Genomic DNA, 12,750 nt, shown 5'->3' on the forward strand with positions numbered 1-12,750 from the left:
AGGATGCTGTGCAGGAGAAGAATCGCCTGAGCCTTCAGTATGCAAGTGTGTCCCACAAAGCGCTGCAATATGACCAGGTAACATCGCGAGCACAGATCTCAGACACCCATTTGTTACAGAGATCAGACTGCAGGGTGGGTAAAAGGGGGTTGTAGAGTCATTTTTTCCTCATTTACTCGCTTCTACTTGAGAACATAAAATATTTTAATGAAAAATAATTTACAAATATTTATGAACAAATGCTATTTTCAAGTGAAACTTTAAGACGCGCTGATAGGCTTCAGCAAGGTATGACATTCCACTGGCACGTGTTTGCCTTGTGTTGTAAATTGATATTCATCATCATCATCATCATCATGGCTTGGCTTCGCGAGCGAAGATCTGGGAAGGGTTTTCCCCACGCTCACTGCAAGCGATGAGTGCACCCTTCGGGGCTGCGCAGTGGGTTTTTTAGGTGAGGCACAGCGTGCGCGGAACTGGCTCCACCCTTTACACCTGAGGTTCATCTGCCAGGGCCTAGCGAGCTTGGACGGTGACAGCGAAGTCCTCGGGTCATAGGTTTGGTTAGAGTGTCCTTCTCTGAGATGGAGTCTTACAGGGCTAAACGAGCTCCATCTGCCCGGGTTTGGAGTTGTCCTTCTCCTAGGATGGTGCCCGAAGGCTGGTGAGCCCATCCTGCCCGTGGACACAGTTTGTCTGACCCTTCAGTTGAGACCTGTCTGGCTTGGGAGACCCTACCAGTGGCACATGCCACCACCAGCACAGCTCTCAACCTCACAAGGGTACGCAAGCTCCTTCCCCACGGCAAGCGGGTGCCCATGAAAGAGAAATTGGTATTAGGCTTTGGTAAAAAGACTTTTTCTGTCATTTTGATGAGACTTGATTGAAAAACTGTCACCTTTTTCTGAAAAATATTGATAGAAATTATTGCTATCTAGTAGGTTTTCACCTACTCTTTTTTGCTTTTCTTTGCATCTTTAAATTTCTCAATAAAATGTTGAAAAGCTTTTGTCCAGCAGCAGGTGTCCAATCCTCTATTCAGCAGTTGGCATTTCCCCTGTGGCATGGCACAGTCTCGGCTATTCCAGGTCCTGATATAAAACCTATTTTGATCGTAATAATTTTTCTTCAATTCTTTTTTGTGCCTGTTATGGGACAAAAAATGTCTTTGTGACTACAGGATGATTATACCTATGGCAAGTACAGCATGGTGTGCCTAGCATGGGAGGAGAGGCTGGTGTGCCTTACCTCACCACGTATGCATTCAGCGGAAGAAACATCATGAACCCTCCACTTTACAGGGCTACATTTAGCTAAAAATAAAACTCCAATCTGGGATTTCTACAGGGCTTAAGTGAGTTGCTCGGCAACCTCATTCATATCAAAAGAGCTGCAACTCACACAGGCTCTGATGAAAGCCCATCCTCAAAGCTTGCAGAACATGCTTTCCTATCTCTGACGTGCATGTCTCGCAGAGTAGCCCACTGCTGAGTTTCCAGACCAAGGGAGGTCTGATTAGGTCCCCGAGACAATGCCAGTTACTGAAATTTAGAGATGGCTGTTCACGCACTCTGCTTGTTTGTGTGGAGCACCTGGTATCGCAGCAGACCTGAAATTTCCTGTTGCTGAGGGATGTAAATGGCTTTTATATAAAAAGGCAGTGTAATAATACTTTATGGTAGGAGGAAGCCCTGTGTATCATAGCATCACTTAATTTTATTCATCCATCTGTCTAGAATTTCTCCCTTTCCTGATGTTTTTCTCTTCTCTTTATTGTTGTTTACGCATTGACTTTACTATCGACTTCACCAGGCCCATAAAGTCTAACTTAGGCAGTTTTACGCTCCAGCTGATACGGGAGTATGCAGCACTAGTGCAGTCAAGGTTCAGCACGCTGGTGACACTGTGAATGGTAGCCCTCTGATGGTCAGAAAGTGAAGAATTGTGTGGTGAATAATGCCTTATTATAGGTAATGTCTGTAGTGAAGAGCTCGAGGTACATTCAAAAACCTACTAAAAGCCATTTAAAACATAAAGGTAAAGCATCAACCTTTGACGCATTAGCCACTAAGTTAGTAAAAAATTGCCTTGTACTATTGTAGTGTCAGAATTTGTCATACTACGGGTGTTTGTTTCATTAAATACATTAAATATTGTGAAAGGCACAATGCAACAGTTCTGGATACCGGGGCTACTAATTTAATATCACAGCCTCAGCAGGATCAAAGACTTGCTTTAACTCTACCCTCTCACGTCTACCAGTTGTAACAAAATGCCATTTTTGCAGTGGACCCTGAATGTTAACAAACCTTCGGTTTTCCTTCGTGTGTAACAGGTTTTCTTGGGGAATTACTTGGGGTTCTCTGTTTGTGTGGATTTTGGGGAGTTTTTTAACCACACACAATGAGGTTAAGGATAGATTGTGCACTTCAGATTACATTTTGCTCTTCAGGAAGTGTGAAACTGGACAACTTTGGATGTGGAGGTTAGAGCAGAATTCTAAAAGACTTAGGGCTCAGCCCTGAAGGGGAAAACCTGCCTAAAATAATTTTTTTTTATCACCCTTGAGAGCTAGCCTGAAAAACAGGCCAAGCAAAGGGGGCTGGAGGAGTGTTTATGGTTCTGTAGCGCAGATAAAACTGCTGCTCAGTTTTGGAAAATGTAATTGTGGAATTTTGACTCTAGAAAGGAGTAGGTACAAGGCTGGCTGCTTTAAACCCACAAAATAAAGATAAAATTGTACGTAACCCCCATGATTTAGTTTTGACACTCTGCATAAGAGGAACAGTTGCATTCCCAGAGTGGAGTACTGGTGGAAAGATTTTGGGTGCTCAGGAGCACTGTGACACTGGGCTCTGACTTGTCTTCCTGCTCATCTGAATACATACAAACTAGTGCTTTTGTGTAAAAATTGAGTAGGTGTTATACAGCCAGAATTTATTTCCACAGTACCTGAAATAATACCATTTTCATGCTAGTTTCTGAACAATATTTTCTGAACAATGCCAGTTGTTTCAGGAATCGGCAGGTCTCTAAAGACTGGAATTAAGACAAATGCTGGATTATAAAGCTGGTGGAGCTTTTCACCAATGGTTCATTTTGGTGGGCTGGTTTTCATTAGCCATTTTCTGTTTATGTGTTCAGGAAATGGAAGATATTTTAGCAGTATTTTAGCCTTCATAAGTGACTCAAATGAGGTTCATTTCATAAGTGTGAAAGTATGGGATGAAAAATAAGTTAGTTGATGCGTTGAACATTGAAACATCACAGATCAAACCATTCCCTGATCCCGTCGTGAAATCAGAACTGTTTATGACAGCATTTTTTTTAGGTCAACTGTTTTTGCCACTGGGAACGTTGATGATTTGATGTGCTCTTTGTGTAATTCAAGTTCATGTATATCCCATATGTTCTCAAACAGCCTGCTTGGAGAGAGCATTAAATTCATGTTTAAGAACAAATGTTGTCTAAACAAGGAAAAAAAAAAAAGAAAGCAAATGATAGACTTGTCAAGTTTTATGCTGGCAGTTTAAATATGGGATATATAAATGTGTGTCTCTATGTGATACACTATCTTCAGAAGAGAAAGTCCTGGCAAGAAAGCCCGGTGGAAATGTTCAAAGTTATCACTGCTGCTGGGAGTAACAGGAGTACTTATTGGAACGTGGTTGGTTGATTTGGTTGTGTTCTTTCCACCCTGCAAAATGAAAATATACACAGAATGTCATTTGAAAGCCGATCTGCTAAAAATGGAAGTAGAGAAATTGTCAGAACCTAAACTTTAACCACTTAACGTATGTGCTTCGAGATCCTAAATGAAAGATCCTGAGATGTGTAAAATATCTACAGTTCTACCTAAGTTTCTAATTAATGTCTGTCCGAAATTACGTAAGCAGTCTGATACGTACCGCTTGTTCTCACAGTCCCTGCACTGCTGGCAGGGAAAATCACAGAGCAGAACGGTACCGTGCTCACTAGCTCCCCGAAACCATTCAGACTGTGATGACTACAAGTCTTTACACAGGTAGTCGGTTGGTATCAGTTGTTTAGACACAGGGAAAACTGAAGCCTAAGGAAAATAAGCTTTTCTTGAAATTTGTTCAAAATATTGTACCTCTTTCATCCTCAGTAAACTGAGAATCACAGACAATAACAAAATTGCATTGTTGATAGTGATAGCTCATTGCTTCCTTTTTCCACTCCATTATTCTTGAACGATATACAATGACTGATCTGAGCAATGAAACACAATACGAAGGATACATGAAGTTAATAGATTCCGAAAATCCATTGTTTAATAGTTTCCTTAGTTATACGGAAATGAGAGAAGAGGAAAAGAACAATCTGTGCACAGAAAAAAATTCCTGACGTTGACAATAATTGCATCAGTTCTTGTGGAAAACGTGATTTGTTCCATTTTCCTCTTTCTTTTTTCTAGTCCACTGCACTCGAAAGAGCCCACTTGCAAAGATGAATACAAGGGCTGGCTGCAACCATTATATTGTTTGGTCCATGGCAAAATTTGCAAGTTAACAAACTGGAGCCAGAAGGCAAATAGAAAGTCTGAATCAGTTTCCAAAACATCGCCCCAGAAACCATCCAGCAGATATCTGTGTCAGAGATTGGTTAATGCCTTTCGTTCTTTAAAAAACCCAAGAAATTACAGTAATTAAATCAAGGAAAAAGAAAAGAACTTCTTTGATCTGAATTGAAGAAAGAGCTTTTCCATGGCAGGATACAGTAGTTTAATATCATATTTCCTTATTTTCTATGTGTGTTTATGAAGTTGTCGATATCACTGATGATTCACAAAATCCTGTATAAAAAGACTTAGTCATGCCAAAATGGTTAAGCTAGTACCAAGGAAATAAGTCGGAAAACAAATCCTACTTGATGAGTATCTGCCCCTTTAAAAACCTCCTGTACGCAGATATGTTGAGGGAGAGCAAGGGTTTTGTTGCAGAATAATATCTGATTTTGAATTGTAGAGACACTGATTTCAAATGTTAGCACAGGCTGATCATTAGATTTGGGTTTAGCCTGAAGTCAATTTACATCAGAGAATGGTGCTGAAAAATACACATCTGTGTTATGTTTCTGTCCAGATGTTAGATCTCTGTCTCTTTATATAGCACACCCATCTCCGATGCCTCTGAGACACAGAGAAATTAGGAATTGATTGATTGTCATTTATTTTGTGCATTATATAGCGTATTTACTTAAATTTGCGTAACTTATGCATAGCTACAGTTTGGTTGTAAGATTGCAGCCTTCATTGAAAGAAAACGTTTCGTGTGTACATGGGTATGAGACACACATAATCTCCTCAGCGAGCATTCCCTTCCACACACTTCTGTTTTCTTTGAACTTTTATTCCTTTTTCCGTTGTAACGTGCAGAAATGTTTATGTCATTCACTAATGAGCTGCTTGGGCAATAATCACATTTCATTTTTTCTAGGTAAAATCAGACTATGACCATCTTAGAGAAACCCTTCTTAGAGTGACCAAAGAACGAGATTTGGCTGTAAAGGGAAAACACCAGCTCCAAGCCAAGCTGGAGAACTTAGAGCAGGTCCTAAAGGTGCGTATAAAGCCGTGAAGTCCAACAATCCAGTACTTCTAGTGTTGTTTGATATTCCTGATGCTCCTTCAGTGAGCCACAGAAGCATAAGTGCACTGCAAACCAGGGAACTGAATGCCTCTATACGTTATGCTAAAATGTACGGAATACAGGAGACCAAGCACCTACATGTGCTCTCAAACCGTCGGAGGAAACATCTTTAGAGATCTTTATCTGACACCTGATAAATAACTGGATGTAGGGTTTCGCTCGAGAGTTATTGGAGGTAAGTCACGATGAGAAATGACTATGCTGATGCAGGAAATATGAACAACTGCCGAGATCGTGTGCCTTAAAGAGAGCCACGTCTGCCGGGCTAACGGTGCAAAATATTATTGTGGCCTTATGAAACAAGCTGTTGCTACCGGCTCGTAGTGCCCTTGCAGAGCGCATCCCTTGTCAGAACAGGGTTACAAAACTGCCGTTGTTTTATTGGAGAGGTCTTATTTCAAAAGAATTACAGTGCCTGGCACGTAACCACCCTCATTTTAACGTGCTTCTAGAGAAGCTTAGTACGTTGGTGTCTAGCCATGCTTGTTTTCTAGATGCACAGTTGTTTTCACGCCCTCAACTTGCTGCTTCTTTTTTAACTTTAGAAAGTTCCGCTTGTCTCCAGGGAATTCAAAACTGACAGTTCCACAGACCTTTATCGCTAATTCGCTGTTTTACTGTGAGCCGTGTCCTAGCACCTATAGAAAGCAGAATTGACGCCTAGAAGCTATTTCAACATACATGGCTCGGCTCTCTTGCCCTCTCTGTGTGATGATGGTGGGATTCCAGCTTGGTAACTGGAGGTTATCGGTAATTCACTCCTCCAAGGAGCATATAGTAGAAAGATAAGAGGAAAAAAGTCTAAGAAAAAAAAAAAAGAACTGTGAATTCATGGCTCATAAACCAGCTTAGAATTAGACTTTAAGTAAATGGACATTAATTCTCATTTCATCAAATCAAAACAGAAATTATTATTGGCTGGACTCTTATGCTGCTAAAACCCTGCTTTCATGAGCAATAGAACTGATTTCTCATACCCTGTTCAGATACTGATTTTGAGAGGCTTGTCTGGTTTTGAACACTTGAAAGTCCTCTAATGATGGACTGTGTTTTATTTTCTTAAAGTAAAGAACATACTTTCTTCTCTGGCCATATCAAATTATGTTCATTTCTCCTCTCTTTAATTAGGTTATCTACTGGCATTTCAGTAATGATTCCTCCAGATTTCTTCTGTAGAAGAGCTGAATGTGATTACTTGACTGATTTTCTTACCTTCTACTGCAATAATACTTTTAATGGATGTGAGATAAACATTTAGTAAATCTCACTGCACTGCTTCAAGAACTCTTTCAAAAGTTCTTCTTAACTGAATCAGAATTTGTCTGGTGGATATAGAGATCCTGACTCTTCATGTTCTGTAGTTCCCTCCCTTGAGCAAAACTCTTCTGAGCTGGAGAGTACCTTGAACAGACTTGAAACCCTAAACTTCTTTTTTACCACTAAACCACGTCCAAGCAGATGCAGTTAATTATGTATTTCATGTGTGTCCTCATATGCCCGGGAAATAAGTAGTTTGAAAAAATGGTTTGCAGCTTTCCAGCCATCGGAAAGCTTTGAGAAATATTTAGCCTAGTTTCCCAATCAAAAGAGAAATACAGTTTCTCTTTTGAGAACTTCAGGATGTCTCAACAGAGCAAAAAAGGGAAGATGAAGAGCTGCTGAATTAGCTAACTTCTGAGAATCTTCGCAGTGCCTCTGCCATAGAACAGTTCTGATTTTCTGATGTGTTCAGCCAGCTTTTCCCATTCATTCTGCTGCAATGGTGCCCACCCATCTGCCAGCGCAGGTGACGAGTCCTTTGATAAAAGTACTTGGTGAGAATTAAATTTACTCCCCATTCAGCATCATGTATGAGCTCACTCTCGTAAATGAGACTTCAGTACTTGAAGCCATTTGAATTCGTGCTAGCGTTAACCAGTGGCACGTTTCAGAACTGTGCAGATCGCTGTGAAAGGACAGGATGGGATTCTTTGTTTTGTTTGCAGCTGGAGGTAAAACAGTGCAACCACTAAAACGGCTGGAGCTGGGACGGGCTATTCGTTGTCAAACCCCCCCACTGCCCACGAGGAAGCTGGAAAACAAGAACTGTTAGAGCAGGTCCCTTAAGGGCTATTCCAACAACAGTTCTGTCTAGCTCTGAAGTTTGGGAGAAATCTCAGATACACATGATGTCCCTGGTTCTGCTGCGTAGCGGGATTCTTGCTTTGATCTGAAAGACATGCTGAAAAGCTTCCTTCTTCACCCTTTCTTTGAAGGATAGATCTTTATTTGCCAATTGTTTTGAAATACAGCATCCTTACTTTATTTTTTAATGCTATTTTAGATGTGTATTTGCTTTCTGATGTTAGAGTAACATTATTAAGACCTCTAAAAAGGGAGCAGAAAGGGAACTAAAATTTTCCTGTTTAGAAGGTTCTAAGCTGCCTCACATTAAGGACAGCACTAGCATGGACAAATGGATTGCCTCCACCCACACAACGGATGGCAGTGTGGTCACAGGGGAAGTCAGTCCTCAGGGAAGATGCAGAAAGAATTCAGTAGCTCAGAGGTTTCTCCCTGGGTTCCTCGAGAGATCTCTGCAGTCCCCTCCACTGCCCTAACCTGTTCCTCCCAGGCCTGGAAGAAGAAGCCACAGCAGCTGATGTGCAGATAGGAAGCACAAAACTGACGTGCAGACAGAACGGCTTCGTGAGCAGCGTGGGAGGGGAGGAATTGCTTCTGATTTGGGGGAGATTTCTTTGCTATGCCACAGGAGGGGCAGATGCGGGGGTGAAGAGATCCTTGCTGCTTTACATACCAAACAGGTCATGATAATGCTGAAATGATGAGGGATACTTTTAGGTTAACAGAGGTGACTTGTGGTTGTTTCTGACCTTAGAATCTGTGAACTACAGATCATTAAAAACGTATTTTAGGAAACAGATAAATTAAAAGCTGGGGAGAAACACATACCATGCATCACAATCTGTTTCTTCATTACGTTTTATAGATTCATGGCATTCACAGTATTAATTGTTTATTGATCGCAGTATTAATTGTTTATTGATCTCTGCAAAGGACTAGAAATGTTCTTTCTGTAGGAGCTGTTGTGAAAGTAGAAAGTACTTAACAGTATCGAAATATGCTGTACCAAATCTGGTACTAAATCTCGAGTGAGTGAAGTGACACCTTTGTTGTTTTTCTGATGATTAAAGGTTTTAATTAAAGGTGTGAGTGTGACCTGATTGCCCCACCATTTCTTCAAGATAAGAAATGTGCTGATGCTGCATCCATGTCGAGTTTTACGTAAAGACTTGACGGAAGCTGCTGAGCTCAGTAAACATAGCTTCATGCTAATTTAAAACATGAGTAATACTAGTTAGCAAAATAGGTTATGTTAATTCACACGAGATGAGAATCAGAACCATTATTTTTGGTCACTATTAAATACTGGTGTTACCCATGAACAGAAACATTTAACATTTGTACAGCATTTATGCTTTAGAAATGTCTACAGTCAAAACACTGAATCCTCACAGAACTCCTAGAAAACAAGCCATAGTTGATGATTTTTTTGTTGTTATTAATTGTTGTTATTAAACTAAAATAAATAAATCCCAAGCAGAGGCAAAATAGAGCATTGGAGACATTTCTGCTTCCTTTGCAAACATCCCCAGACTGAGAAGTCAGCCTCACTGTGCTGTCCCTCCTTGTTCTGAATATCAAGCAGCAGAGAATAACAGCTCATTAAAGGTTAGCAATATGCTTGATAAAATTTTCTCTTGTACACAATAGGAGATATTTTGGACTGTTCTTGTCAGTTTTAGCCACACATTTGTGTTTCCAAGTGCTGATTCCTAATTTTGTATGCTTTGAGTGTAATAACTCATGGTGCAGATAAGACTTTGTGCCTCTGCTCTCAGAGTATTATGGGAATAATATGTAATTTGGTAAATAAAAATCTTTAATATGAATTTCAGAGAGACCAGAATCTATAAAGAGATCTTTCTTAACTCCCATTTATTAACAGGGTGTTTGAAAGTTATAATGATACTGGGGGAATAATACGAACCTGTAATGAAAAAGATTTCTATCTGCCAAGGGTATCTTGACATTGTTCAGCTTGTGCTCTTCCCAAGAAACTTTCCCATATTGCTTCGAATCATGAGCCACGACTGTACTTTAAAAATTGTTTTCAAGTGCTGTATAGTCACTTTTGTCCAAAGGCACCCGTTAGCTTTGCTTTGTCTAAATTGCTGTAAATAATAGGCAGAGAATAGCAAAAGTAAGCTATTTCTTTTGGGTCATCATTTGCAAAATAGATCACAAAACTGTATCCTAGATAAAGAGGCATTCAGGGAATTGCCAAGCTGATTTTTTTCCCGAGCTTTGATTTTTTCAGCACAACGCCACAGAGAAATGTGTGCTGGGTGGATCAGATGGGTTCTGTTCTCTGGTGCATCACAGCGGCCACAGTGCTGGCTATGACAGAGTCGTGTCTCCTGGAGGAGAGTGCTGTCAACATCCCCGCGTGTAGCCTTGCAATATGCCTCTCCGTACTGACCGAGTGAAAATCCAGTCCGGTTTCCCGCTTGCCTGTCAGCGCTACCAGAGGACGTTTCTGTTGAGATGAACGTCGGCATGCCTGGGAACAGCAGCCTGTTGGGTTGCAGGTAGAATACGTTAAAGTCTCCTGACAGCTTTTCTGCTTCCTTCGAAACAGCATATGCGAGAGGCTGCTGAACGGCGGCAACAGCTGGAGTTGGAGCATGAGCAAGCCTTGGCTGTTCTCAACGCCAAACAGCAGGAAATTGAACTCCTGCAGAAGGTGAGTGACAAAGGGAAAGTCGGGTGGAACCTGCAGCGACAGAGCACAGGTCATCAGACCTCCAGCTTTAGAGGAACTTACACCACAGCCACCAAACTGGTTCCTGTTCCGGGTCGTTCTGCAGGATTGCTGAGGCTGTTGTAAGAAGTGGCTGTGTACTGTTGGATTTACATGACCCTTCTATTTGATTTACAAGTGTTTATGCCAGTAGAGATTACCTCGACCAGCAGTATATGTAAGCCCTCGTATTTCCCAGTGGGGAAAACACTGGGAGAACACCCGTGTTTCTGTTGTATTTCCATTGCTCCCCTCTATACTGGTCTCAGGAATATTTGTGCATTCCTTAAACGTCAAGAAAGAAGCCAGTCTGAATTTCATGGTAATGAAAACGTGGGGAATCCACCATTTCCTTGTCAGTTTGCTGGGACAGTTAATCATTCGCACTGACATATTAATGTTCTGTTAGAATTTCTCCGGCTTTCTCTTCGGCAATTCTGACTCTACTAAATTCAATTACAGTAAGTCCTTGTCAAGGTACTAACACATTGCAGTTGATCTTGCTTTTCCTAAACTAAACAGTTGTTCAAGTACCTCATTTCCAAGGTCATTCTCTAATTCAGAAACACTTTTAAGAGGTTTTTTTTCCACATTGCATTTCTCAGTATTCATTATAATAGAAAAAGCATGATAGTGAGTTTCAATCTGACCAAAGTCACTTACAGCTGCAATTGTCTCAATACTGATGCTGATTTTTTCAATGGCTTGACTAGATCAAAACATAGAAATAATAACGCTAATGATAATTTGGTAGAGAATTGGCACGGAGGGGCATTCTCAGCAAGTAAAAAGATGTAGCTAATACAATTTCCTTGAAATAGAAAGCTTCGCTTGCCCAAATGAAATCTTCCAGCTAATTTTCTTTTAGCCTGTCACAATTAATCTATTCAGGCATATTTCAAAATGCCATTTCTAGTTATATTCAGCTGTTATTATTTGAACTTCCACATAAATTTAGGTCTTATATTTCTTGGCAAAGCACAGAAAACAAAGAAAGGTACAGCTTTTCCTCTTCCTGCTAATTTTTGTTACATTTTTCTAATAAATCCACATTACATGGGTCTTTTTGTTACCAGCTGGCAACAGGAGACAAATCTCTGTAATAGTGTTTTCTCCAGTCATTTTTGCAAAGCTCGGTAGACTTTAAGCACAAACGAGTTGTGTTGTGTTTGGTATTTTACTCAATGTGACTAGCTCAGCATCTGTAGCCAGAGATTAAATTCTTGTTCAGTGGACCTGAAGTAGCATGGAATACAAGATTATTTATGTCAAAAATTATCATCTAATAATCATTTACCACTAAGTTCCACTAGAATTTTAGCTTAGACTTTCTATTCTAAAATCCACCATAACAATTCATCTGTGTATTACTTAGAAGCATTTAAGAAATAATTCATCCGTCTTACTGGCTCCATTCATTAGCCTGAAATATTCCTCCTAGAATTTGCACAGACACTTATTTTCACCCTGAAACTTCTCATTCTTTATGTGATTAAGTTGCTATTGTGTCTTTTTAAATTATTATTGTCTTTCATGATAAAGATCTGTGACAACTTAAATGAGCATTCTACCCATCACATCTCTTGACAAAATCTGCGTGTGCCATTCATTCTAGATACCACTCAAAAAGAAGAAGGGCTTCTGGTTTTGGTTTTGATTTTCAGCCCTTCCAAGCTCAGGTTCTTTTCCATTGTGACATGCTGGGATCCTGGTTTGGTTGAGATACTCATTTGCTTCTGTAATGCTATTGTTAATGCTCTAGAGTAAGAATGAAAATGACGTTGTGCAGGTATGAGAGATGACTGTGAGACTGGATGGGTAGAAGAGGGAAAGTTTTCAAAATATTGAAAGGTACTGGGAGATGAGCACAGACTAATTTGTCATGCTTTAGCCTCTAGACTGCTGGTATCCAACAGACCACCTTTTCGACATTAAAATGCAGTGCACATTGTCAGGAAAATAATTTAAATACATCCCTTAAGTAACTCTAATACTTTGCTTCCATCATTAAACAGGAATTGCTGGCTCACATTTCACCCACAGCTGACCCACTAGTACCTAGGACATGTGTGTTAAATCCTTTCTTCCTTTTTTTTTTTAATTAGAGTCATCTAATTACTTGAAAAAGTACCATGAAATTAAAGTAGTAACTCCAGGCAGTACCGGGATGACATTTCACAGCGTATCCTGTTACTGTCGCAAAGCTGCTGCTGA

At 40.3% G+C, this 12,750-nt stretch overlaps 1 protein-coding gene across 3 annotated transcripts in view; it reads left to right on the plus strand.

Moving 5' to 3' along the window:
* The first annotated feature begins 6 nt into the window (after positions 1–6).
* RIMBP2 (RIMS binding protein 2) overlaps positions 7–12,750 on the plus strand; it is a 54,663-nt gene continuing 41,919 nt past the window's right edge. For 2 of the 3 annotated variants that reach the window (XM_010141387.1, XM_010141388.1), the window contains exon 1: positions 10,378–10,479. In XM_010141387.1, coding sequence (XP_010139689.1) covers positions 10,378–10,479 — 102 coding nt within the window. Of the gene's footprint in view, positions 78–5,459; positions 5,583–10,374; positions 10,480–12,750 lie in introns of those variants that run through there. The other variant, XM_010141386.1, reaches the window with a different exon arrangement.

The sequence above is a fragment of the Buceros rhinoceros genome, unplaced genomic scaffold, assembly GCF_000710305.1.
Source record: "Buceros rhinoceros silvestris isolate BGI_N320 unplaced genomic scaffold, ASM71030v1 scaffold3228, whole genome shotgun sequence".
Taxonomy (NCBI): domain Eukaryota; kingdom Metazoa; phylum Chordata; class Aves; order Bucerotiformes; family Bucerotidae; genus Buceros; species Buceros rhinoceros.